This window comes from Dasypus novemcinctus, chromosome 23 (assembly GCF_030445035.2).
Source record: "Dasypus novemcinctus isolate mDasNov1 chromosome 23, mDasNov1.1.hap2, whole genome shotgun sequence".
NCBI lineage: Eukaryota > Metazoa > Chordata > Mammalia > Cingulata > Dasypodidae > Dasypus > Dasypus novemcinctus.
In genome coordinates, this window is record NC_080695.1 from 70,943,413 (window position 1) to 70,969,271 (window position 25,859).

Consider the following 25,859-nt stretch of genomic DNA (forward strand, 5'->3'; position numbering starts at 1 on the left):
AAACCACTCTTCCCTACCTGGCTTCGGCGCCTGCGTACAAGGCCGCGTGGAGTACTACGATTCCCGGCGGGCCCTGCGAGGCGCGCGGTTGCGTGCTGACGCGCTTAGTCAGCCGTGCTGACGTGCTGCGCGGCCCAGACGGGGAGCGAGTGGCGCAGTCGGAGCCCGCTGCGGCCCCTGAGGAAGCGAGGAGGCGTCGGCTGACGCGGGCGGCCCGGCGAGGCGAGGCGAGGCGGCGGCTCCAGGCACCGAGCGACTCGGGAGCTCGGCAGCGGCAGCACCTCTCCCCCTCAGAGGCGGCGGGCGGAGGAGGCGGCGGCGGGTGAGAGGGTGAGGGAGCGCGCGAGCCGGGTGGGGGAGGGGCGGCCGCGCGGCGGCCCCGGCGCGAGGCCAAAGCGCGCGGAGAACGGCCCAGGCCGCCACGCGCACGCGCGCTAGCCGCCCCGAGCTCGCGCGGAAAAGCCTTCGCCTGCTTGCTTCCCCTCCCCCTTCCGCGGTTCCCGTCGCGCACGGGCTTCTGGCCCCCCCTTCCCCCATGGCAACGGCGCGCGCCGCCGATCGCACTCGGGTCGCGCGCGCCCTCGGCGAGGGGGGAGGCGCGCGCGCCTCGGCTTCTCGCCGTCTTGGGGCTGCCGCTGCCCCTTTCGGCCTTTTCGGGGCGTGGGGGGGCAGGGGTGAGGGCAGGGGAGGCCCGCTCCGGGTCCCTGCGCCCCGGTCTCCGGCCCTGGGCTTCCCGGTCCCTCCTGGGCGCCTGCGGACCACCTCGGAGCCTCCGTTGGTCCGGCTCCTGCCAGACTGCGGGGCGCCGCGCGGCCCCCTCCCCCACCCTTCAAGGCCGAAAATAGGCGTGCGCGGCCCAGCCAGGTCTGGGAAGGCCTTGAACTAGATGCCCCGGAGATGGAAGCGTTTGAATTCGTAACTATCGGTCGTGAAAGATTAGGAAGGAGAAAGGGATCTTAAAAAACAAAACAAGCCTCTATTTTCAGTCTAGGTATGTACGGGATTCCGGGTGCTGCTTTTTTTTCCCTGCACGTTTTCGTTAATCTGCCCCAAAGTCGTTAGAGCTAGGGAGGCTGTTGGAGACCTTCGTTGGGAAGGAAACTCCAGACTGAAGTTCTGACTTCCTGTTTCACGCACTCTTCGGGGCACTACTTTCCTGAGCCCCAGTTTCCACACAACATCTCTTAAGATGTCTTTTGGATTAAAAAATTGCCAAAGAAATCTATTTGGTTTTGTGGGCTTGGGTCTCTTCCTGAGCTAACAGTTTGGCTTTCTGGCTTCCGTAGTGGTTATTTACCTGCGACGACGTCCCGAGCCCTGGTCTTGCCACACTTACCTGTGCGTAGTTTCCTGGTCATCCTTCCTCTCCTTTTTTGTGCTGTTTTATTTTTTAAATCTTGTGATAGCAAATTTCAGTATTCCTTTCTATTCATTATTTGGCATCCTGATCATCTTTCCTATAGACAAATTCCTCTTTAGTTTTCTTTGCAATTTGATTTTACTTTTTGCTCTAAGTTTGGGTGATCTATGTATAACTACAGTCTGTGGACCCCAGGTTCAGAGTCCCTATTTTATAAAGTCTCTCCTCCCCCTTGGTTCCCTGCTTTTAGTGTTGTAAGAACTGTTTTGGATGATCTAGTGTGGTTTTTTTGTTTTGTTTTGTTTTGATTGTGTCCTGAAAGCTCTCAGTTCCTCCTGACTAAATAATCTTTGCTTTGCAGCTGCTAGTTTTCCCTCCCTGGGGAGCGGGAGGATTTTTGTGTGAGGTGGTATGGAAGTGTGGGTGAATGATTAAGCTGAAGATTTGTAAGGGAAGTGGAAATTAGGTGGGGTATAGAGAAGCAAAAAAGGACCTAGGTTTAGAGTGGGTAGGATTGGTTTTTAAAAAAACGAGTGAGGGTAGTGAGGGTAGGCAGGTAGAGTATCTGATTTCTTGGGCTATAAGGTTTATAAAGTTTTATGTACTTCTATATTTCTGCTTGCCTTTCCTAGATTTGGACTCATCTGTCACTCCTTTACTCTTGGGGCAAAAAATTTTTTTTAAGATATTATAATTAAAATTTTTTGCTTTTAATTCTGTCTTAAGGGTTGGGCAGGGAACCAGCCTTAAGAGTTTATGGGGTAAACTGTTGTGTAACTGGGCTGGCCATACTTTTCCTTTCAACATCTTCCTATGCTTTTTTCCTTTAGTACATTTATCTATTTGTATGATGCTCCTTTATTCTGAGATTTGCTAAATACAGCCTTCCTTTTATCTGGCCTGCACTTTGCCTGCTCCTTGGGTCTTTTTCCTCACACGTTAATGCCCCGTGACTCTGTCTTGGAGAGGGTGAGTGAGAAAGGAATAGTGTGGAGCCCAGAAATCTAACCAGAAAATTGAGGCTTAAGAGTTCTTTTGGGTCTTGCTAGGGGTGGGACAGTTGAGAGAGTAGAACCTGGTGGGAGGAGGCATGGGGTTAACGAGGAAACGAGCTGGGGGTTAGGTAGGGAGAGCCAAGGACTGGTTTGACATTAGTGCATTTGAGGTATGGAGAATGAGGGTGTTTTGAGAAAGTTTAAGGCAAAGAGTATGGGGAAGGTATGGAAGCAGTTAGAATAGAGGAGGCTGATTGGATTTATTTCATTAGAGCATTGAGTTGGAAACAGTAATATTTAACAGGAGCCTAGTGGGCTTTGGCAGAACTGCAAAATTTAGAGAAATCCTATTGGGAAGAAAATTGAAGGATTAAAATAGGCACATAGTTTTAAGGAGGTATAAATATTTGAATCAAGGAAATAGCCATTTACTGGGAGGTGAAGTATAAGAGGTGTATGTATGTTATGCACATAGTTTTAAGGAGCTGTGAATATTTGAATCAAGGAAAATAGCCGTTTACTGGGAGGTGAAGTATAAGAAGTTTATGTATGTTTCCGAGGAGCATGCCAGGCTGTAGTCTTGAGAGTGAGGATGAATAGGATACTTTTGATTTCTCTTAACCAGTCTACCTGGGGCATTTTAGCCATTTTGTATTCATACAGGTTGGCCTGGAATTCTTAGGTCAGCTCTTGGAAGAGTCTTGGGATTTGGACCACAGGCACTTGGGTGCTACAGATCTCTGTTGTTTATTTTGTCCCATTAGAAGCCTCAGTCAGTTACCAATTAGGAAGTCCAGTATTTGGAGAAGGCACTATTTGTGTATATTGGGGCCAGAGGAGGATAAAGGGACAATGTGGAGAGATTGGAGAGAGATAGGATCTTTGTTTGCTTAGGGTGGAAAATGAAAATCTAGGTACAAGAAGGAATGATTGAGAATTCTGTGGAGTATTGGGAGAAAGACTTTTAGGAGTTGGGCCATGATTTGATGGATAAGAAGCAGCGTGGGAAGGATGAAGGAGCATGTTAGGAAACCAGAAGTTGATGAAGCAGTATACAGCTAAAGGAGGTTTAGTGTAGAGGTAAATGTTGAAATAGGGATGAAAGAGAGCAGGGATTTGGGTGGTGGTAAGTGGTTAGTTTGGGGCCAGGGGCCTGACCCGTGTCTCCCCGCTCCCCCCCAGGAGCGGTGGTGCCCCCCGGGCACGGGGCCATGTACAACGGGATCGGGCTGCCGACGCCCCGGGGCAGCGGCACCAACGGCTACGTCCAGCGCAACCTGTCCCTGGTGCGGGGCCGCCGGGGTGAGCGGCCAGACTACAAGGGAGAGGAGGAACTGCGGCGCCTGGAGGCTGCCCTGGTGAAGCGGCCTAATCCTGACATCCTGGACCACGAGCGCAAGCGGCGCGTGGAGCTGCGATGCCTCGAGCTGGAGGAGATGATGGAAGAGCAGGGGTGAGGGGAGGGCTGGGGGAGAGCCAAGCATTGAGTGAGTGCAGAACTGGGGGAGTTAGGTGAAGTTTGAGGAGCTTAGGTCTGGTCAAAGAGGCCTGGAGAGGAATCATCATAGGGGAGGAGGAAAAACCAGCTGGAGAATTGAAAGGAGCTAAGGGACTGCTCAAAGTGGGAGATGTGAAGACTGTGTTTAGGATATAGACAGCTGCCTGAGAAAGTCTTTGAATTATTTAGGTGGAGTCATACGGGAAAGGGGAGCATTGAGGGAGGAAGAAAATGTAGGTGGTTAGGTAAGCTGACAGGCGTTGACCTTGGTAGAGAAGAGGAAAGGTAAATGGATTTAGGGATTGAGGCAAAGCCTTGGAAAGCAGGAAGTCAGGAATTGGGAGAATGCCTGAATAAGAATGGGTCTTGGGCTGGGTAGGGAAGTGAGATTTTGGAAAAGCAACACATTCAAGCAGAAAACCTTTTAGAGCAGTGGTGGTGAAACGCTTTACTTGGGAATCGCAGTTCTGGTTGAATTTGGGGAGGAGCACCTGGAACTTTTCCTATTTAGCTTTCCTCTCTTAGTCCCTGAAGTATAGTGTTTAAAATCCACTGTTCTAGAGGGTGTATTAAGTTAGGGAAATAGATAACAAATGGAAAGATCAGAAGGATTGTAGAGGAAAGGGCCCTTTGGGTGACAGTGAGTGGAAAGTTCTCTGTGTGCATGGAGTGGGAAGGAGCCCTGTGGGGAAGGAAGGAAATGTAAATATGGGACGGGGGAAGTATCTGATCAAACTCTAACCTTGTAGGGGTTTGTTCTTCAGGTACGAGGAACAGCAAATTCAGGAAAAAGTGGCGACCTTTCGGCTCATGTTGCTGGAGAAGGATGTGAACCCTGGGGGCAAGGAGGATACCCCAGGGCAGAGGCCAGCGTGAGTGTTGTGCTCTTCTTGATTTCCTCTGGACTCTACTGCTGCTTCTGCTGTCCTCTTTTTTTTTTTTTTTTTTTTTAAAAAAAAAACCTTGGATTTCTTTCTTGCCTTCTTTGTCCCATTTCTCATACCTGTTTGGCTCTTGCTGCCTATGTTTTTTGGTCTGAATGTGCATTCTGTCCTTCGGCCCTGCTCTCTGCTCTCTATCTCCTTTAGACCTTTGCCCTTCTTCCTATAGGGTAACTGAGACTCACCAGTTGGCAGAGTTGAATGAAAAAAAGAATGAACGACTCCGTGCTGCCTTTGGCATCAGTGACTCCTACGTGGATGGCAGCTCTTTTGATCCCCAGCGTCGCGCTCGAGAGGCTAAACAACCAGCCCCTGAGCCTCCCAAACCATACAGGTATGTGAGACCAAGAAACCAGGGGTTTCTCTTCCTGTTACCTCTTCGTGTTACTCTTCCTGATTCTATGTCTCCTGCCCTATTTTTCTGAGGAATATTTCTCCTCAGACTCTTGATTTTTGTTCTTCTGGTGTTGAAGTGTTTTAAGATAGTTTGTCCTAGTTCCCATCTCTGCTTTTCTTCATTTTTCCCCAGCCTTGTTCGGGAGTCTAGCAGTTCTCGCTCACCAACCCCAAAGCAAAAGAAGAAGAAAAAGAAGAAAGACAGAGGACGGTAAGACAGTTGGAAAGTTTCTCTAGTAGTCAAGGGACAAGTCATGTGCATGAATTCACTTCCTCTGTCCTTCCTTGCTTCCCTGGAATGAGCATTCTTGTTTCTAGGAAAGAGGATACAGTTGTCAGGAAAGTTAGGGAGGGAGTTACTATTCAGGTCTCAACTGTGGGAAGAATTGTGTGACCTGTTTCAATGGGGAAGGGCTGAGCCTGCAGTTTTGACAGTTAGGAACTAGCCCATAGCCTTTTGAATTTCTGTGTATTTTCCATTCCCAGCTCCACTTCCATTTTGAGGTTTGTTGATTTAAGGAGATGCTTATGTTTCTTGAATAGTAAAGATATAGATTTTTATTTAAGTCTGGGATATTTGGTGGTATTGGGGTTGCTTGCGTTGTTTAAAAATCTTTTCTGGGGTGCATGTAAGTGGGGAGGGCCAGGGAAGAAGACATGCAGAATGACCTTGGCTCTAATCCCATTTTTAGTAGGTCGGAAAGTAGCTCTCCTCGACGGGAGAGGAAGAAGAGCTCAAAGAAGAAGAAGCACAGGTATGAAGTAGGAATACTTGAAGTCATTTGGAGGCAACTTGATGAGCCTTGACATAGGTGCCACATGATTGATGTTTTTTTTTTTTTCCTTTCCCCGATAGGTCGGAATCTGAGTCTAAGAAACGGAAGCATAGGTAAGAGCTTTTTGGATTGTAGGGGGCATAGTGGTTTGTGGAAGTGGCGCGTTATCTTTTTTTTTGAAATACATTTTATTAAAAAGTACAAGTTATCTTTTGATGGCCTTACTCTCTTTACCTGGTCTCTGGAAGTTTTTAATTTTTTTTCTTAGAGTAAAGCTCAACTCCTTTATCTCCCTGCTGTCACTAAAACTCCACAGGTCTTTTGTTCCACTTTTGGTTGTATTCCCCTTTTTTTCCCCTAAACAACCTGTCTTTATTTCCCAGGTCTCCCACTCCAAAGAGCAAACGTAAATCTAAGGACAAGAAGCGGAAACGGTGAGTGAACTTGAGCAGGGAATGTGCTTTAGTACATAGGTGAATGCTATGTAAAGGAAAGAGCGGACGACCACTTGTGTCCCCAAATGGTGAGAGGTTGAGGAAAGGGTAAGGAGAATCCAGCATAGATGTGCCAGCACCCTGAGCTCTGGTGGTGGTCTCATTTCAGGTCTCGAAGTACAACGCCAGCCCCCAAGAGCCGCCGAGCCCATCGTTCAACTTCTGCTGACTCTGCTTCCTCCTCCGATACTTCCCGCAGTCGGTAAGGGGTAGTCCAGGAGGAAGGGAGGGAGAGGGACTAATGGGTTAATCAATTTAATATTTATTGAGCGCCCACGGTGTGCTAGGCGCTGCACAGACCATTCGGAAGACACGGTCCCTGCCCTCTAGGAGCTGACAGGCTAAAGCAACAGGATGGACAGACATATACATTTCCCCTTCTCTTTTTTTATTTTGTTTATTTCATTGTATTTTTATTTATTGTTTTGTTCTGATGTACATGGACTGCCAGAATAGGGGGGGTGGTGGTTTGTTCGTGGTGTCTGGGGGAGGAAGGAATCCTTACCCTGGCTTCCTTAATTGGGGAAGGCTCCCTGAAGGAGGTGGGCTCAGAGGTGAGTTGTGAATGAGGCGGGTAGGGAATGGGCTGGTGGAGGGTTTGGGGAGGCTTTGGGGCGGGGGGTGATGAATAAAGGGATAGAGGGAAAAACATTCTTTGGGTTCGTGTTGGGAAGAGAAGGACCAAAGTAGGCTGGACTTGGATTTCATTGTGAATTGAATTGAGTGTTGTGACTGAGGTGGCTTTTCGGAAGAGGGTTGTACAGACAGGTAGATGGGGGCTGGGGAGGGGGTTTTCTGTTCTCCCTTGAACTGATTTCCCTTCCTCCACTCCTCAATTACCTTCTTCAGATCACGAAGTGCTGCAGCTAAAACCCGCACAACTGCCTTGACTGGGCGAAGTCCTACCCCTCCTTCAGGGCGTCGAGGGGAAGGAGATGTGCCTTCCAGGGAATCAGGTACCACCACCAACACAGGGCGGCCTAGCAGCCCAGAGCCCTCTACAAGGCAGCCTAGCAGCCCTTATGAAGACAAAGATAAAGAAAAGACAGAGGTATGTTAATGAGTTAGTTGGGTGTTCATTGGGTTGGGTGTTCAATGGGTGTAGGGATATAAGTGTGAGAAGGGAGGAAGGAGAGGTAATAGTTTATTATTTCTTAAAAGAAATCACTTGTATTGGAACATAGTAATAAAGCATACAATTCAGAGTATCCTATCAATGGTATTTGGTATAATCACATAGTAGTGCATTGGTAATAGTTTATTGAAAGAAAGAAATTCAGTTTGTTTTCTATATTTTTCCCAGTTACTTAGTGAGTTGTGCAGATCCTTCAGAATTGTGATTGTCAAACTTCACTGGATATAAATAGGTTATATATAGCATTATTCTTTGCACACCATGCATATGTAGAATTGGGACAAATGTTTGTTTGTACTTAGTCTTACTATTATGATACCTTTTAATTTTATTTCATTAAATGCTGGTTATTATGAAAATTTTTCAAACCACTAGGTTGCTGTCTGTAGCTATTTAAATCTGTATTCTGGAATGGTCTTTTCAGTAGTTCCTGTTCTTTTTTAATCTCTTCTAATTTGAGTTCTAATCATTCTTCTTGTTTCAACTGTGAATAGTGTATTTTGATTACTCTACTAAATTTTTACCCCTTCCATCCATTTTCCAGGTCGTTTCCATGTCATTATCCTTTCCATAGTACAAGCTGAATCACCCCAGAAACTTTCTCTACTTTCTGCTGCCTTTGAATTATATTTAAGGCTTTTATAATCTTTTCCCCCTCCCCCCCTTTTTTTAAAAATCTTTTCCTGTGCTCTAGCCTTTCTTGTCTATTTAGTTTAAATGAATCGTGTTTTCAAACCCTCTGCCTTTGGGCTATTTCTTTTATTTTAGTATATTTTCCAAAGATAAAGTCACATACCACCCACTTCAGGAAATCGCTTCTTTCCACTTAAAAACAGGTTTTTTAAATTGTTGTTGGTACAGCATTTTGTAATAGAATTGTAGAATGTGTATTATTTATATGGTTTTTAAAAATTATGAACTCTTTGAGGTCATAGGTTGTTGATATTTTCATGCTTTTCCCACTGTGCTTTATAAGAGCCCTGATAACCAGGGATGAGGAATATGATAATCTGTGGTGAGGGAAAGGAGCCCTGGGGAGTATAGAAGAAAAATTGCACTGAAAATGGGGTTGAGATCTCACAGCGCTGAGAAGTTCTGGTGCTGATTTATCCCTATCCCTGCTCTCTTTTCCACTCTCAGAAATCTGCACCTCGGCCTAGCCCCTCCCCGGAGAGGAGCAGCACAGTCCCAGAACCACCTGCTCCCACTCTGCTCCTTGCTGAGCAACATGGCAGCTCCCCACAACCCTCCGCAACAACCCCCTTAAGTCAGGAGCCAGTGAACCCCCCATCTGAGGCCTCCCCAACCCGAGGTCGTTCACCTAAGTCTCCTGAGAAACCTCCCCAATCTTCCTCAGAGAGCTGCCCACCGTCCCCTCAACCCACCAAAATTTCACGGCATGCCAGCTCATCCCCTGAAAGTCCTAAACCTCCACCAGCTCCTGGGTCCCGCCGAGAGATTTCTTCTTCTCCAACATCCAAGAGTCGGTCACATGGCCGAGCAAAGCGAGATAAATCACGTTCTCATACTCCTTCCCGTAGGATGGGGAGGTCCCGTAGTCCTGTCACTGCTAAGAGAGGGCGATCCCGATCTCGGACCCCTACCAAGAGAGGTCATTCTCGGTCCCGGTCTCCTCAGTGGCGTAGGTCTCGATCTGCACAGAGGTGGGGACAATCTAGAAGCCCCCAGAGACGTGGCCGTTCTAGATCCCCTCAACGACCAGCCTGGTCCAGGAGCAGAAATACCCAGAGAAGAGGCAGGTCTAGGTCAGCACGACGAGGCAGGTCACACACTAGATCTCCAGCCACTAGGGGCAGATCTCGTTCTAGAACACCAGCCCGGAGGGGCAGGTCCCGCTCCAGAACACCTGCCAGGCGTAGATCTCGCTCCAGGACACCCACCAGACGGCGGTCCCGTTCTAGAACACCCGCCCGGAGGGGCAGGTCTCGGTCTAGAACGCCTGCTAGGCGTAGATCTAGAACTCGGTCACCGATACGGCGGAGGTCTCGTAGTAGATCACCAGCTAGGAGAAGTGGCCGGTCACGTTCCAGAAGCCCAGCCAGACGTGGCCGGTCACGCTCTAGAACCCCAGCTAGGCGCAGTGGTAGGTCGCGCTCCAGGACACCAGCCAGGAGGGGGAGGTCTCGGTCTAGGACACCAGCCAGGAGGGGGAGGTCTCGGTCTAGGACACCAGCCAGGAGGGGGAGATCCCGTAGTAGAAGTCTGGTTAGGCGAGGCAGATCTCACTCTAGAACACCACAAAGAAGAGGCAGGTCTGGCTCATCATCAGAGAGGAAGAACAAATCCAGAACATCTCAGAGAAGGAGCAGGTCTAACTCAAGTCCAGAAATGAAAAAATCTCACATTTCTTCAAGGCGTAGCAGGTCTCTTTCTTCACCTAGATCCAAAGCAAAGTCTCGCTTGTCTTTGAGGCGAAGCCTTTCAGGGTCTTCTCCAGGCCCTAAACAGAAGTCTCAGACACCACCCAGACGCAGTCGCTCTGGGTCATCTCAACCTAAAGCAAAATCCAGAACGCCATCAAGGCAAAGTTGCTTGGGTTCCCCACCTCCTAAACAGAAATCTAAAACGCCATCAAGGCAAAGTCCTTCCAGTTTATCTCCTCACCCTAAAGTGAAACCTGGAACACCACCAAGGCAAGGGTCCATAACAAGTCCCCAGGCAAATGAACAATCTGCAACCCCACAGAGACGGAGCCGGTCTGGATCATCTCCTCGTCCGGTTGTCAGATCTACACCGCCAAGGTGTAGCCATTCTGGATCGTCACCTGATCCTGAGGTGAAATCGAGTACACCCCCCAGAAGGAGCCGGTCTGGGTCATCTTCTCCACAACCCGACATGAAGGCAGCCACTTCAAGACAAAGCCATTCTGGATCGTCCTCGCCAAGTCCTAGTAGGGTGATGAGTAGAACCCCTCCAAGGCAAAGCAGGTTGGAGTCCCCCCAATCCAAAGTTTTATTGCCAAGACATAGCCATTCTAGGTCCTCTTCACCAGATACCAAAGTGAAACCTGGAACACCACCAAGGCAAACTCACTCTGGGTCGACTTCACCATGCCCCAAAGTAAAACCCCAGGCTCAACTTGGGCAGAGTCTTTCTGGATCAGAGTCACCATGTCCTCAAGAGATGTCTAAAGACTTGCTAGCACAAGGTTTCTCTGAAACCTCTCTATATTCAGGAGTAAAATCTAGCATACCACCAGAAGAGAACTACTTAGGTTCCTCATCTCTGCAACAGAAAGGACAGTCTCAGATTTCACCAGACCACAGATCTGATACTTCAAGTCCAGAAGTGAGACAGAGTCGCTCTGAATCTCCATCTCTTCAAAGCAGATCTCAAACACCACCTAAGGGTAGCCAGTCCAGGTCCTCCTCTCCAATCACTGGTCTGGCACCTAGACAAAATAGAACTGAATCATCAACAAGCCCTAGGCTGAGATCGGGTCTGTCTCCTGAGCAAAGCAGGTGTCAGTCTGACACTTCCCCATACCCTGGAATGGACTCTGATTCTCTGAGGCAGAGTGTATTGGAGTCTTCTCCAGGGTCAAAAGAGCAAATAAGCTTACTCTCCCAGGAAGATGTTACTGCATCATCTCCCATATCAAGAGACAAATTTAGTTCTCCAGGGCAGGACAGGCCTGAGTCGTTACCAGTATTTAGAGATACACCTAGAACCCCGTCAAGGGAAAGAAGTGGTTCTGGGTCCTCTGCAGATACAAAAGACCAGAGTAGTGCATTAGCTAAATCAAGCCAAGATGAGGAATTGATGGATGTAGAGAAATCTGAAGAGCCTTCAAACCAGGTCCTGCCCTGTTTATCTCCAGAACTCAAAGAAATGGCTGGGAGGGTCTTCGAGTCATCTCCTGAATTAGAAGAAAGGCCTTCTGTGTCTGTAATGCTTGACCAAAAGCAGTCACAGGCTCTTTTGGAGGCAGAAGTCCCTCCAGTGGTCTCCGCTTGGAGTGGACGACGTTTATCTCCAGAACATAAAGAACTGTCTAATTCCCCTCCCAGGGAGAATAACTTTGGATCACCTTTAGAGTTTAGGAACTCAGGGCCTGTTCTTACAGAAATGACTGCTGGGTTTTCTCCTGAGGTTAAAGAGGACTTGAATGGGCCTTTCCTTAACCAGCTGGAGGCAGACCCATCTCTTGATGTGAAAGAACAATCAACAAGATCCTCCAGACGTAGTAGTTCTGAGTTCTCTCCAGAGGCGGTGGAAAAGGCAGGAAGGTCTTCACATCAGAGCATCTCTTCACCTGTTCTTGATGCTATACCAAGAACACCTTCGAGGGAAAGAAGTAGTTCTGCATCTTCTCCTGAACTGAAAGACGGCTTACCCAGAACCCCATCAAGGAGAAGCAGGTCTGAGTCTTCTCCAGGACTTAGAGATGGGTCCGGGACTCCCTCAAGGCACAGCCTATGTGGGTCCTCTCCTGGAATGAAAGATATACCTAGAACCCCATCCAGAGGGAGAAGTGAATGTGATTCTTCTCCAGAACCAAAAGCCTTGCCTCAGACTCCTAGGCCAAGGAGTCGTTCTCCATCATCCCCAGAGCTCAACAAGTGTCTTAGCCCCCAGAGAGAAAGAAGTGGGTCAGAATCATCAGTTGAACAAAAGACAGTGGCTAGGACTCCTCTTGGGCAGAGAAGTAGATCTGGGTCTTTTCAAGAACTTGATGGGAAACCCAGAGCATCCCCTCAGGAAAGAAGTGAATCAGACTCTTCCCCAGATTCTAAAGCCAAGATACAAAGCCCGCTTCGGCAGAGGAGTCGCTCTGGATCGTCTCCAGAGGTTGACAACAAATCTCGGCCTTCCGCCCGGTGCAGTCGCTCTGGCTCATCCCCTGAAGTTAAAGATAAGCCAAGAGTGGCACCCAGGACACAGAGTGGTTCTGATTCCTCGCCCGAACCCAAAGCTCCTGCTCCTCGGGCTCTTCCCAGAAGAAGCAGATCAGGTTCATCAAGCAAAGGGAGAGGCCCTTCCCCTGAAGGAAGCAGCAGTTCAGAGTCCTCTCCAGAGCACCCACCCAAATCCAGAGCTGCTCGAAGAAGCTCCAGGTCGTCACCAGAGCCCAAGACTCGCACTCCACCTCGCCGTCGCAGCTCTCGGTCATCTCCTGAGCTAACTAGGAAGGCCAGACCTTCCCGTAGAAGCCGCTCTGCCTCATCTTCACCAGAGACCCGCTCTAGAACTCCCCCCAGGCGCCGAAGAAGTCCCTCAGTGTCTTCCCCGGAGCCAGCTGAAAAGTCAAGGTCCTCACGCCGGCGGCGGTCAGTTTCATCTCCACGCACAAAGACGACTTCAAGGAGGGGCCGTTCTCCTTCACCAAAACCTCGTGGACTCCAGAGGTCTCGTTCCCGCTCAAGGAGAGAGAAAACCAGAACAACCCGACGTCGAGACCGGTCTGGATCTTCTCAGTCAACTTCTCGGAGAAGGCAGCGGAGCCGATCGAGGTCTCGGGTTACCCGTCGCCGGAGGGGAGGCTCTGGTTACCACTCAAGGTCACCTGCCCGGCAGGAGAGTTCCCGAACCTCCTCTCGACGCCGCAGAGGCCGCTCTCGGACACCCCCAGCCAGCCGGAAGCGTTCCCGCTCACGCACATCTCCAGCGCCATGGAAACGCTCCAGATCTAGAGCCTCTCCAGCTGCTCATCGGCGATCCAGATCCAGAACACCTCTGGTTAGCCGACGTAGGTCCAGGTCCCGAACTTCACCAGTGAACCGGAGACGGTCAAGGTCCAGGACATCAGTGACTCGACGGAGGTCTCGTTCTCGGGCATCCCCAGTGAGTCGAAGGCGATCCAGGTCCAGAACACCACCGGTAACCCGCCGTCGCTCAAGGTCCAGAACCCCGGCAACACGCCGGCGATCCCGTTCTAGAACCCCACCAGTGACCCGCAGGAGGTCCAGGTCCAGGACTCCCCCAGTGACCAGGAGGCGGTCTCGAAGCAGAACTTCACCTGTTACTCGCAGAAGATCAAGATCGAGAACATCCCCAGTTACACGTAGGAGGTCTCGCTCTCGCACGTCTCCAATAACTCGAAGGAGGTCCCGCTCTCGAACCTCCCCAGTGACACGTCGTAGATCAAGGTCTCGAACGCCTCCGGTGATTCGCCGCCGTTCGAGGTCCCGAACACCTCTCTTGCCACGCAAACGTTCTCGTAGCCGCTCCCCACTAGTCATCCGCCGCCGTTCTAGGTCCCGTAGTCCACGGGCAACACGGAGCAAACGGTCTTTAACAAGGTCACCTCCAGCCATCCGGAGGCGTTCTGCATCTGGAAGTAGCTCTGATCGTTCACGTTCTGCTACTCCTCCAGCAACAAGAAACCATTCTGGTTCTCGGACACCTCCAATGGCACTCAGTAGCTCTAGAATGAGCTGCTTCAGTCGTCCCAGCATGTCGCCAACTCCTCTTGACCGTTGTAGATCACCTGGAATGCTCGAACCCCTTGGCAGCTCTAGAACACCGATGTCTGTCCTACAGCAAGCTGGTGGCTCCATGATGGATGGTCCCCGCATTCCTGACCACCCGAGAACATCATCTGTACCAGAAAACCATGCTCAGTCTAGAATTGCACTTGCCCTGACAGCTATCAGTCTTGGTACCGCTCGACCGCCTCCATCCATGTCTGCTGCTGGCCTGGCTGCAAGGATGTCCCAGGTCCCAGCTCCGGTGCCTCTCATGAGTCTTAGAACAGCTCCAGCGGCCAGCCTTGCCAGCAGGATTCCTGCAGCCTCTGCAGCAGCCATGAACCTGGCTAGTGCCAGGACACCTGCCATCCCCACAGCAGTGAACCTGGCGGACTCACGAACCCCAGCCGCAGCTGCTGCAGCTATGAACCTGGCCAGCCCCAGAACAGCAGTGGCACCCTCGGCTGTGAACCTGGCTGATCCTCGCACCCCCACAGCCCCTGCTGTGAACCTAGCAGGAGCCAGAACCCCAGCTGCTCTGGCAGCTTTGAGTCTCACAGGCTCTGGCACACCCCCGACTGCTGCAAACTATCCTTCGAGCTCCAGAACACCCCAGGCTCCAACACCTGCCAACCTGGTGGGCCCTAGGTCCACACATGCCGCAGCTCCTGTGAACATTGCCAGTTCAAGAACCCCTCCAGCGTTGGCCTCTGCAAGCCTCACCAATGCTAGAATGGCTCCAGCATTGTCTGGTGCAAACCTCACCAGCCCCAGGGTGCCCCTCTCTGCCTATGAGCGTGTTAGTGGCAGAACCTCACCACCTCTCCTTGACCAAGCCAGGTCCAGAACCCCACCATCTGCCCCGAGCCAGTCCAGAATGGCCTCCGAGCGAGCTCCATCGCCCTCCTCTAGAATGGTCCAGGCTTCCTCTCAGTCTGTCCACCTTGCAGCTCAGGATCGGTCTAGGTCCCCTGTGCCTCCTGCCTTTTCAGACCAATCCCGTTCATTGTCTGTCCAGGGCACCCCTGTAGCAGGATCTCAGTCCCTTTCTTCTGGGATGGTGGTAAAGACCATGTCCCCTGGTGACCACAATGGCATGCTCTCCGGCCCTGCCCCTGGGGTGTTCCACCCTGAGGATGGGGAACCACTTGTCTCCACTGGGGCCCAGCAGCCACCTGCACTGGCCAAGGAGCGGCGGAGCTCCTCCTCGTCCTCGTCCTCCTCTAGTTCCTCTTCATCGTCGTCGTCATCCTCTTCCTCCTCCTCCTCCTCTGGCTCCAGTTCTAGCGATTCGGAGGGCTCTAGCCTTCCTGCTCAACCAGAGGTGGCACTGAAGAGGTGAGGGAACTTGACTTCTAGAAAGTCTGCTAGGGGAATCATTGGGGTAAGGGTGGGGGAGTGGGGAGGGAGAAACCCTGTCCCCAGAGGCTCTTGGTTCTTTGAAAAGGTATGGGGGACCTTGACCTGTAAGCTGGGGGTAGAAGAGAATGCGGGGGTGGGGTGGGGGTTGGGACTTGGGGGGGGCTGGGACAGATAAAAGGTTAATTCTCTAGAGGATAATGATAAGTTTTCCGTCTCTACAGAGGACAGAACTAGAGGAAATGGACTTAATTTTACAGCAGGAGGGATGGCAGTTAGACCTCAAGAGGAACTCCCTGGGCTGGAAGGATCTTCAGAGGTCATCCCATCCCTCTCCCTGCCTCCAGGCAGGACGGCCCCTCCCCCAGCCAGCCTGCACACACAGGGGCTTCCCTGAGCTGAGGCTCTCCTGAGGAAGGAGACCACCCAGCTTTCTGCACCTGAGCCCAGGGGCCTTTTTCCTCCATTAGGGAAATTCTTGAGGTTTAATCTTGATCCCTTGTGCCTGCCATGGGCCCCAACTTGCTTGTATTAGCAGAGGCTGGCTCAGCTCCCGGCACTGCTCTGCAGGATGCACTCACTGGCGTACCCTGGCTTGGAGTGCTCCCAGGGCGGCTCTCAGGCACCCCTCCCCCACTGCTGGTCCTCCAAGGCCAAGGAAGGTAGGGTTGGGGCTGGAGCAGCTTGTGTCCTTTGACATGACTATTCTCCCACAGGGTCCCCAGCCCTGCCCCAGCCCCAAAGGAGGCTGTTCGAGAGGGCCGTCCCCTGGAGCCAGCCCCAGCCAAACGGAAGAGGCGCTCTAGCAGCTCCAGTTCCAGCTCCTCCTCTTCATCTTCGTCTTCTTCGTCGTCCTCCTCCTCTTCTTCCTCCTCTTCCTCGTCCTCTTCCTCTTCCTCTTCATCCTCTTCTTCCTCCTCTTCCTCCCCGTCCCCTGCTAAGCCTGGCCCTCAGGCCTTGCCCAAACCTGCAAGCCCCAAGAAGCCACCCCCTGGCGAGAGGAGGTGAGTGCTGCCTTGCCTCTGTTGGAGGGGTGGGGGTGACTTAGCCAGAGAAAGGACCCCGGGTTGTGAGACCCCCGCTGGATGTGAATCCCTGCGGGGGTGTCTCACGCGGACGTCAGTGCCTGGTTGTCTGGGAGGAGTCGGGCTCTCTTCCCCCCACCTATTCTGCTGTGCCCTGCTCTGGCAAAGGGCTGCACCATCATCTTCGGTGCTCACGCCAGCAACCCGGGTGTCCTAGATTGCTTCCTTGTTCCCCAACACGCAGTCTGGTCCCACGTCCCAGGGATTTTAGCTTTTAACTTCCCCATTGCTACTGCTGAGCTCTGGTGGCCCCCGTCATCTTCTCCCCGACTCTGTCCACAGCCTCCTCCCTGTCTCCCTGCCTCCACGCCATTCTCTTCCACACGTAGCCAGAGGGATCTTTCTATACGCACATCTGGCTACTTCCCTCTACTCCACAAATCCTTCCGGGACGCCCTGTGGCCTGCAGGATAAGGCCCCATCTCTGCGGGAATGGCGTGTGAGGCTCTTCACCAACTGGCCTTGCGTGCCCTTGTGTTCTCCTCTCCTGCCCGCCCCCACACACGCCCTGTGCTCCAGCCACACCCAACGCCTTGCAGTCTAAGGAAACCGCCATGCTCTCGGGGCCCCCATGCCTTTGGACATGCTGTTCCTTCTGCCTGGAATTCCCTTGTCTGCCTGGTGAACTCCTCGTTCTGCAAGACTCCGTTCAAACAGCACCTTCAAGAAGACTACCCTGACCTGATCTGCCCCCTGGCCCACCCTGGGTCCCCCAGACCCATGTCCTCCCTCCCTGTGGGGGCTGCTCCCCCCGGTGTGGCAAGTGCCACACTTGCTGGCCTGCCTACACCCTCAGCCCGAGCTCCTCCAGGCAGGGCCTATCCTTGTCTTTCGCCCCCCACCCCACCCCCCACTGCACCCTGTGCCCCGCCCACCCGTGGGGGACACGGTGGATGGTGTGCGGGCGGATGGGTGAGTGAGCGGACAAAGGTGGGTCTGAGGCCGGCCCTGTGTGGTACGAGGTGTGGTGGTCAGGACCTGGGGGGTGGTCCTGAGTGCTGGCTGGTGGGTTTGGAAGGGCGTGGTGCCATGGGGACCTGCTCTGCCCCCCCAGGTCCCGCAGTCCCCGGAAGCCAATAGATTCTCTCCGGGACTCCCGCTCCCTCAGCTATTCACCAGCGGAGCGTCGCCGCCCCTCACCCCAGCCCTCACCTCGGGACCAGCAGAGGTAGGCCCTGGGTGTGTTCAACGTTTTGGGACTCAAAAATGGTAGATGAGTGTCACCTTGTGATCTCACATCTACCATCTGTGTCTTACTGCAGCAGCGGTGAGCGGGGTTCCCGGAGAGGCCAGCATGGGGATAGCCGCTCCCCGACCCAAAAGCGCCGGAGGGAGACGCCCAGCCCCCAGCCAGCACGTCATCGCTCCTCCAGGTGTGTCTTCCTTGCTGAGGCCGGGCATTTCAAGCCAGTTCTTGGGTTGGATCCTGGGACTGCAGCTTAGGAAGCCAGGGGCGCTGCGTTGACCACCTGTCTTCTCTGTTGCAGGTCTCCATAAATCATTTTTGGGGAATTCCACCACCCTGCCATGCCTGGAGCCCCAGGGAGTGCCCCTTTTTCCCCAACAGAGCCGTAGGAGGGGGTCTTGAATGCCCCTCTCCCCTCCTTTGAACCCTGGCAGCATTTGGGGGGGAGGGCTCCCTTTCCCTCCCCCATTTTTTTTTTCTTTGTTCCTGTGAAATGTTAATCTCTGTGAGTTTTTTCTGGTTCATGTGTTTTGGGGGGTTTGGGGTGGGAGGGAATGAGTGGGAATTGGGGGAGGGGAAGGTAGTTTTGGACACCCCTGGCTGGAGTCAGGAATGCTTGGAGGCATTGCCCTCTCACCCCCAAGTCCCTTGGTCGGTGATGGTTTGGGACTTGGGGGCTTTTGTGTGAGGGATTCTTGGAAGGGGCAGGAATTGAAGTTAGTTGGCCCCTACTGCCCCTCATTGAGGTTGTGGCCCCTCCCCCCCAACTTTTCTTCACGTTTCTTAAAGGCATTTTGGTTTTTTAAAATCTGTACAGCAAGAGCAACTTTTTCTGTCAAATAAAAACGAGAAATGCAGGAATTAGGTCTGTGGACTGTTCATTAGGTAACCAACATGCTGACCACAACTTGAGATCTTTCTTGGCCTTTGCCTCTTGGCCCAGAAGTCTCCAAGAACAAGGAGTGCGTGGAAGCAGGCTTGATGGGGGCTACCTTGATGGAAAACTGTCTAAAGCTGGATGGTTTGGCTGGGGCTGGTGGTCTGAGCAGAGACCTGGCCTGGCTGTGGGTGTGTGTGGGGCTAACTCCTCCCAGACCTTTCCTTCTCCTCCTCACCCTTTGCAGGACAGTGGCCTGACTAGGAGTGGCTCAACGCTCCTGAATAATGCCTGATGGTGCTGAGCAGCTCTGGGCCACATGTAGGTGGGGTTGGGTGGGGGTTTTGCGCTAGGGTCATTGGATAGCCTGTTGGGTACAAGGCCTGGCATTGGAGCTGGAGTTGCAGGGACAGGAGCCAGCCCTGTGAGTACCAGGGTGAAGGGAAGAGCACAAAGAAAGGCATCAGGTTGAGACCCAAATCTCTTTATTGGGGCGGGGTGGGGCTCTGGGAGGTAGGCTTGGGGCCTCACTGCACAGCCTGTTCGTTGGCGCTGCTTCCTGAGTCCTGCGGCTTCATCACGTCCGGCAGCTCGGGTGGGCTGGAGAAGGGCTCAATGCGCAGAGTCTCAAAAGTGTCATCTGCGGAGGGGAAGGCACTCAGGAGGGCAGCACCCAACTCCCGCTGCTGGCGAGTATAGGCCCCCACCACCTCAGGCTGCAACCTGGGTGTGTTGGAGCCTCAAGTGTTTTCCTGCGATCATCCCTGTCCAGGGGGACCACCTCTAGCTTACTGTGTCTTCCAGGAAGCAGCCACCTTTACAAAGTCTTGTGGCCCTAGATGGCAGATGACCCAGTATTGGGCTCTAGCTCTGACTTCCCTGTTTCTAGCTGCTTTGCTCAAGCTCCTCCCACCCTTTCAAGCCAGCCCAACACCATTCCCCTCTAGGCTGGAGCAGCCAGAAATATCTTTTAAAGCCAAACCAGGAAAGCAGATGTGGCTCAAGGGACTGAGCTCCTGCCAAGCAGGTAGGAGGTACAGGGTTTGGTTCCCAGTTGCCTCCTCAAGAGCAGACACAGCACACAGTGAATGAAAACAAGAGACAAAAAACACAAAACGGGGGTGGGGGGGGGTGGGGGGGGGAGGTAAATCTTCAATGTCAGACCAGATCTTCCTCTTCACTGCTTAAAACCTAAGATTTTACCAGTGAACTCTGATCCTTGCCATCATTTCTCTGACCGCCCCATCTAGCTCCCCTGTGTTCCATGTGTGCTTCTGTGTTCCCATGCCACGTTCTCAACTGCTTCAGGGCCTGTGTACCTGCTACTCCTCAGGCCTGCCCCTTTCAGAATAGCTGGCTGCTTCCAGGCATCCAGGTTCAACTCAAACCTCACTTCCTGAAGGAAGCCATCCCAGCAGCCACTTTACATGGTCACTCCCCATCCCAACACTCTGCCTAATGTTTCAGGGACACCTGCCACTGGCTGAAATGGCCTCATTTGTTTTGACTGCTGCTTTCCCCACTAGAGCAGCAGCTATATGAAAATGAAGGCCTGGTCTGTTGTGCTCCCCACCCAGTGCTTACTCAGGAATGGGCCTAACAGGTCTGCTGGGCAATGAATCCCTGCACAACTTTTCACCTGGGAGACTACTCTCCACCTGGCTCAAAGTTCTCGACTGATTATGCCCCTGGGGGAAGCCAGGTCATGCTTAGAGACATTTTTGGTTGTCAACTACTTCAGACTAGGATTATTAAGGTACTGGCATTTAGGCGGTAGAGGCCAGGGATGCTGTGCAACATCCAACAGTGTGCATGGGCCACCCCCCCACCCCCAAATGTCAGTATTGCTGAGGTTAAGACACCCTGACCCGGCTTTATCCGATTCATGGCCCCAAATCCACAGCAACAGTTCTTGCCTTTACCATTTCTCCTGTTCTTTGGAAACCAGTCTGGACAATACTATCTCTAACACTTGATGTGATGCTGTCCTCTTTTCTCCCTGAGCCTGAGGGGTGGGGAGAAATCTGTGTCTCCTCCTTTTGCATCTAGAGGTTGAGTAGAGATTCCCCAGTGAAAGCTCAGGAGCCCACAGGCTGGCTGGCTGAGCTGCTGCACAGGAAGCAACTTCCTCAGGGCACAGGCTGGGCCAGCCTTTACAAGGCAGTGACCAGCCCTTAGCAAGCTGGGTGGTGGTCAGCTGGCTGGGTTGGCATGGCGACCGGGCCCTGGGGAAAGCAAAACCACCTCGAGCCATGATACTGTCTGCAAAATGGGTCTATGGGAAGCAGATGTGGCTCAAGTGACCAGGCTCCTGCCTACCACATGGGAGGTCCGTGGTTCAGTTCCCAGTGCCTCCTAAAGAAAATGGCAAGCTGACTCAGAATGATGCAACAAGAGACACAAGAAGGAAAAACACGAGAGACACAACAAAGCTGGGAGCTGCAGTTCCCAGTGCCTCCTAAAAAGGATGAGCAGGATGGCAAGCTGATATGACAAGATGATGCAACGAGACACAAGAGGAAACACATAATGAGACACACAACAAAGCAGGGAGCAGAGGTGGCTTAAACAATAAGGCACCTCCCTCCCACCTCAGAGGTCCCAGGTTCAATTCCCAGTGCCTCCTAAAGAAAACAAAGAACAGACATAGGGAAACGGACTTGGCCCAGTGGTTAGGGCGTCCGTCTACCACATGGGAGGTCCGTGGTTCAAGCCCCGGGCCTCCTTGACTCGTGTGGAGCTGGCCCATGCGCAGTGCTGATGCGCGCAAGGAGTGCACCCATAAGGAGAGCCGCCCAGCGCGAAGGAGGGAGCAGCCTGCCGAGGAATGGTGCCGCCCACACTTCCCGTGCCACTGACGACAACAGAAGCGGACAAAGAAACAAGACGCAGCAAAAAGACACAAAAAACACAACTGGGGGAGGGGAGGGGAATTAAATAAATAAAAATAAATCTTAAAAAAAAAAAAAAAAAAGACATAGCAAGTGCAAACAATGAGTGGGGAGAGATAGTAAATCTTTAGGGGGAAAAAAAAAGGTCTATTAACATCTTCCCAGAGTCAGAGCAAGGCTAGAGTGTATCTTTGTTCAAATTTGAGAAAGCCATATATCCTCGGCTTAAAAAGAAGGGCAGATGTGCTTCCAGCCCTCATTTGGGGCACCCTTACAGGGATCACTGTGAGGGTTAGAAGGAAGCCACGGCCAAGCCCTGAGGGGGTCACATTTGCTGGGCAGGAGCCTGGAAGCGTGGTGGCCCACAGTGGCATGCTGAGGCTGGGACTAGAGTCACACACCCTCCAGGTGGGCAGAGAGGTGGCTCAAGGACACAGCTGCTGAGGCTGCACACCGTTCTTACAGAACTGACAAGTACAGCTAAGATTGTACCCCCAGCTCTGGTGATGTTTTCTTACAAGAAGCCAGAAGCCAAAAAAATCCTAACTTTATTCAAATTTATCTGGCCACACATACGTGAAAACATCTTCCACACCCTGGTTAAGTTTCCAGAGACAAAGAATAAAATCTAAGTAAAAATCTCCCTCTCCCTTTTCTGGGGGGAAGGGGATCAAATGGAGGGAAGTTAACTATTCCCTGCCCCTCTCCAGGTTTCTGCTTGGGCAGCTGTGGGGTATGGCTGGTGAAAGCAGAGGCTCTGGGGCAGATAGGTGCCCCAGGTAGATCTGAATGGTGGGTTTGGCAGTCCTAGCAAGTGACTGACCTCCCCGGACTCAGTTTACCCATCATTAAAACAGGCACACTCCAAGTCTCACCCGCACAGCAAAGCTGGGGATTTAAGTGGCGTGCTGCTCAGCAGGCCTGACGGTGCCTGCAGCAAGGTGGGCAGCCTGCAACAGAACCAAAGCTCCAATACAAGTGCCAGCAAGCCTTGGCATGCTTGTCTGCAAACTATGAGTGACGGCAGCACTTGCCTCCCAGGACTATTGGGACAATTAGCTGGGACAGAAGGAACACAGAGCATAGGCCGGGTGCTCAGTAAGTCCTCGGTCAATGTGAGCTTTGTTACTAGGGATCTTCAAGTCCTTCATGAAACAGGCTTCAGTTTCTACCAGCATCTCTAGCTGGCTGCTTATGTTTTTATAGGGAAATAAATATATACTGTCATAGGATCCTGTAGTCTGTGGACCAGGGATCACCCCAGAGGCTTAGGAGAGCAACCACAGGTTCTCTGAAGACCCTTTGCCTGCCCAGCCCAGGCCCCTCTCACCTGCTCGGAAAGCCAGCCCCACAGTAGCTGGGGCCTGAGGCCGCGCCGTTTGACTGGTGAAACCGCACTCGCCCAGTGTCTTGTTGTCGTCCAGAAGCTGGTCGTCCTGAGGAGAAGGGAAAGGTCTGAGTTCCCAGGAGGGGCAAGTCCAAAAACTCCTCTGAGCTAGCAACACCACTGGAGGGAAGAGAGGAGCCCACCCCACAGAATATCCAACATTCCAGGGCTACACCCACGATTTTCCAAATCGGAATCTCCCAGTGTTTCGTTTCTTCCAAACTCTCCAGGCTAATCTAATCTCAAAAGCCACTCACCTAGCCTGAGAAGAGGCACAACATCGATTTGAATCCCAGCTCAGCCACTCCCTATCCATGTGACCTTGGACAAGGTAGTTCGTATTCTGATGCTAAGTTCCCTCATCCGTACAACGGCAATTACTGGAACTCCCAACCCATAGGGCAGCCATGAGGCTACTCAGTGAGCTCCTGAGGCACAGAAAGAACTTGGTCCAGGAGCCAGCAGAACCCCAGGAGCTATCAGAAGTGAAGGGCCTTGAGAGGCAGAGGGACCTGCAGCTAGAATCAGATCAGTGCCCCCAGCCAGGGGCTGATGTATCTAACCTCACTGAATAATCCCAGTTGAGTAAGGGGGAAAGGGGCTTTTAGGACATCAGCAGTGACTGACAGGGTGTGTGTCTGTTAATACAGTTTCTTAGCGAAGAACTGGTGGGACCTGATTTATCTCAACACCCTCCATTGTTTTTGCATTAGGTGAGGCCCCAGCAGGAGTGGCTGGGGGACAGGTAAGATTCCGATGGGCTTGCAATGAAAACTGGAGGGTTAAAGGCAAATGGTTCAAATCCTGGTTCTGCCAATGACCTTGGGCTGGTTAAATGATCGCCTCCTGAGCCTCTCAGTTCAACTGCAGCACAGGGATGTCCAGAGCCAGCACGTGTGGGTGAGACCATTGTAAAAAGGTTGGGAGTGATGGTGCCTCAACGCCGCAGTGAGCACAGGGCCTGGCCCGCGTCTATAAGAGCTCCTTTTCGAGGAGACCTTAGCCTGTACCGAGCGCTTCAGAAGCTCCATCCCATTTGCCCCGCACACCAGCCCGGGAGGTGGGGATCTTCACCCCCACGGAGGGGCCCGTCGTCGGCCCGCGCACCTCTGTTTACATCAGTGACAACCCCCATCTTCGCCGCGCCCACGGCCAGGCACGGGGGCGGCGGTTCTGGGCGACGACCACCCGCCCGGCCCTCACCGGCTCCCTCAGCCGCCCGCCCAGCGTCGGGTGCCAGGGCCTGCCGCGGGGCGCACCTTGTACAGCCGCTGTTCGTCAGGCGGCCGCTTGAGGATGCCCTCCACGATGCGCTTCAGCTCGAAGACGGTGCTCGATTCCTTGGCGTCCGTGAAGATGGTGGTCTTGTGGCGCCGGATCATGAGGAACACGTCCTGGGGAGGGCGGGCCGGCGTGAGCGCGGCTCCCGGGTCCCCCCGCGCGGCCGGCCGCCCCCCGCCATCCCCCAGGCCCCCGGCCCCCGGTCCGGCCCGCCCCTCCCCCCGCGCCCGCTCACCATCGCGGCGTCTGCCTCTCCCCCCTCGACGCGCCGGCGCAGGCGCGCTCCCCCCCGCTCCCGGCATCCCGCGCGCCCCGGCCCCCAGCATGCCGCGCGCCGGGCGGCCCCGCCCCGCCTCTCCGGCGCGCGCCGCCATTTTAAAGCGTTAGGTAACGGATCGCTGCTGCAGAGCTTCGAGCCGCCATGTCGGTGCCCTGGTGCGGGGTAGCGTCGATAGGCGGGGCGGCCCAGTTGGCGGGAACGGAGGAGGGAGCGAGCGCGCGAGGGATGCGGGAGGCGCCGTCCTGGGAGTGGCAAGGGCCAGGTTCCATATTGATGCGTCAGCGGACGGTGGGACCGCTTTCTTTGGGGGCTATCCGGAGCTAATTTGCGGGCGTTGAGAACCCCCCACATCCCTGGGGTGGTGAGTGACAGGTGCCTTGGTCTTCGGGGTGGCAAGACATTTGTGTTGAAGTGAGACCTGAACTGTCACCTGGAGGAGTCGGACTCCTATTTGCCGGGCTGCTTTGACGGCCATTTTGAAAAGGGTTGATTTGTTTTGGACCTCCCGGTCTCCGTACTGGAAGAATGTGTCCCGTCCCCCGCCCCGCCCCCCGGCCTTGGCTGTAAGGCTTGTCCAGTAGTCATTCAGGACCGGCTTTGTGATCTGTAACGGTTCCACAGAGGTGCTGCTGGGTGGGCGGTGGGCCAGGCGACCTTCCTCAAAGCACGGTAAGACGGGGTTGGTCCTCGCGCCCCCAGAGGAGGAAAGGGGCGCCTCTTGGCCCCAGGAGACCTGTACTGTTCGCCGCCTTGCTTAGGCGCACTACGCTTTAGGAAAGAACTGTAGACTTGATTCCTTGACTGGCTGTCCCCTTCCACGGGGGCCGTACCCACCGATCGTCTAGCTCTTCCGAAGGGCGTTGGACGCTGTCCGGCGTCGCCCCATCTGCAGTTACATTAGAGAGAGGGAAGAAGGTTTTTCTCTGCCTTAACCCTGCCTGGGAAGGGGACCGCCTGGTTTGGTCATGGCTGGGCTGGCGTGCGTCAGAGAAGGCATGCGGCCCAGTGGGTGGCCCTGAATGCCAGGCAGCTCTGCCGTTGTTGGGAATGTGTTTTAAGGACTATTAAGAGTGGGTAGAGGGAAACGGACTTTGGCCCAGTTGTTAGGGCGTCTGTCTACCATATGGGAGGTCCGCAGTTCAAACCCCGGGCCTCCTTGACCCATGTGGAGCTGGCCATGCGCAGCGCTGATGCGCGCAAGGAGTGCCGTGCCACTCAAGGGTGTCCCCCGCGTAGGGGAGCCCCACGCACAAGGAGTGCGCCCGTGAGGAGAGCCGCCCAGCGTGAAAAGAAAGAGCAGCCTGCCCAGGAATGGCGCCGCCCACACTTTCCCTGCCGCTGACGACAACAGAAGCGGACAAAGAAACAAGACGCAGCAAATAGACACCAAGAACAGACAACCAGGGGAGGGGGGGAAATTAAATAAACAAATAAATCTTTAAAAAAAAAAAAAAAAAAGAGTGGGTAGAGATGAAGAGGCTGCTCTC

The 25,859-nt window shown here is 53.2% G+C and overlaps 2 protein-coding genes and 1 long non-coding RNA gene across 4 annotated transcripts; 2 read left to right on the forward strand and 1 right to left on the reverse strand.

Annotated features, from left to right (window-relative positions):
* Positions 1 to 188: 188 nt before the first annotated feature.
* On the forward strand, positions 189 to 18,517 carry SRRM2 (serine/arginine repetitive matrix 2). Its single transcript, XM_012518168.4, has 16 exons — positions 189 to 322; positions 3,538 to 3,808; positions 4,618 to 4,725; positions 4,964 to 5,128; positions 5,324 to 5,401; positions 5,883 to 5,945; positions 6,047 to 6,079; positions 6,350 to 6,400; positions 6,570 to 6,662; positions 6,748 to 7,014; positions 7,310 to 7,511; positions 8,736 to 15,364; positions 16,102 to 16,389; positions 16,990 to 17,638; positions 17,733 to 17,843; positions 17,958 to 18,517. The coding sequence occupies exons 2-10, from the start codon at positions 3,567 to 3,569 to the stop codon at positions 6,788 to 6,790; spliced, it is 876 nt and encodes a 291-aa protein (XP_012373622.1). The 5' UTR covers positions 189 to 322; positions 3,538 to 3,566; the 3' UTR covers positions 6,791 to 7,014; positions 7,310 to 7,511; positions 8,736 to 15,364; positions 16,102 to 16,389; positions 16,990 to 17,638; positions 17,733 to 17,843; positions 17,958 to 18,517.
* Positions 18,518 to 18,996: 479 nt separating this feature from the next.
* On the reverse strand, positions 18,997 to 24,898 carry ELOB (elongin B). Of its 2 annotated transcripts, none has more exons than XM_058286591.2 (4): positions 24,803 to 24,898; positions 24,071 to 24,205; positions 22,755 to 22,860; positions 18,997 to 19,173 (listed from the first exon to the last, which is right to left on the reverse strand). In XM_058286591.2, the coding sequence occupies exons 1-4, from the start codon at positions 24,845 to 24,847 to the stop codon at positions 19,061 to 19,063; spliced, it is 399 nt and encodes a 132-aa protein (XP_058142574.1). In that variant the 5' UTR covers positions 24,848 to 24,898; the 3' UTR covers positions 18,997 to 19,060. The 2 variants fall into 2 exon arrangements, with proteins under 2 accessions (XP_058142574.1, XP_058142573.1); XM_058286590.1 differs by lacking the exon at positions 24,803 to 24,898 and adding an exon at positions 24,328 to 24,738.
* Positions 24,899 to 24,941: 43 nt separating this feature from the next.
* Positions 24,942 to 25,841, forward strand: LOC131275644 (uncharacterized). Its single transcript, XR_009183121.2, has 2 exons — positions 24,942 to 25,041; positions 25,609 to 25,841. It is a non-coding gene; the product is annotated as an uncharacterized lncRNA (long non-coding RNA).
* The last annotated feature ends 18 nt before the right edge of the window (positions 25,842 to 25,859 follow it).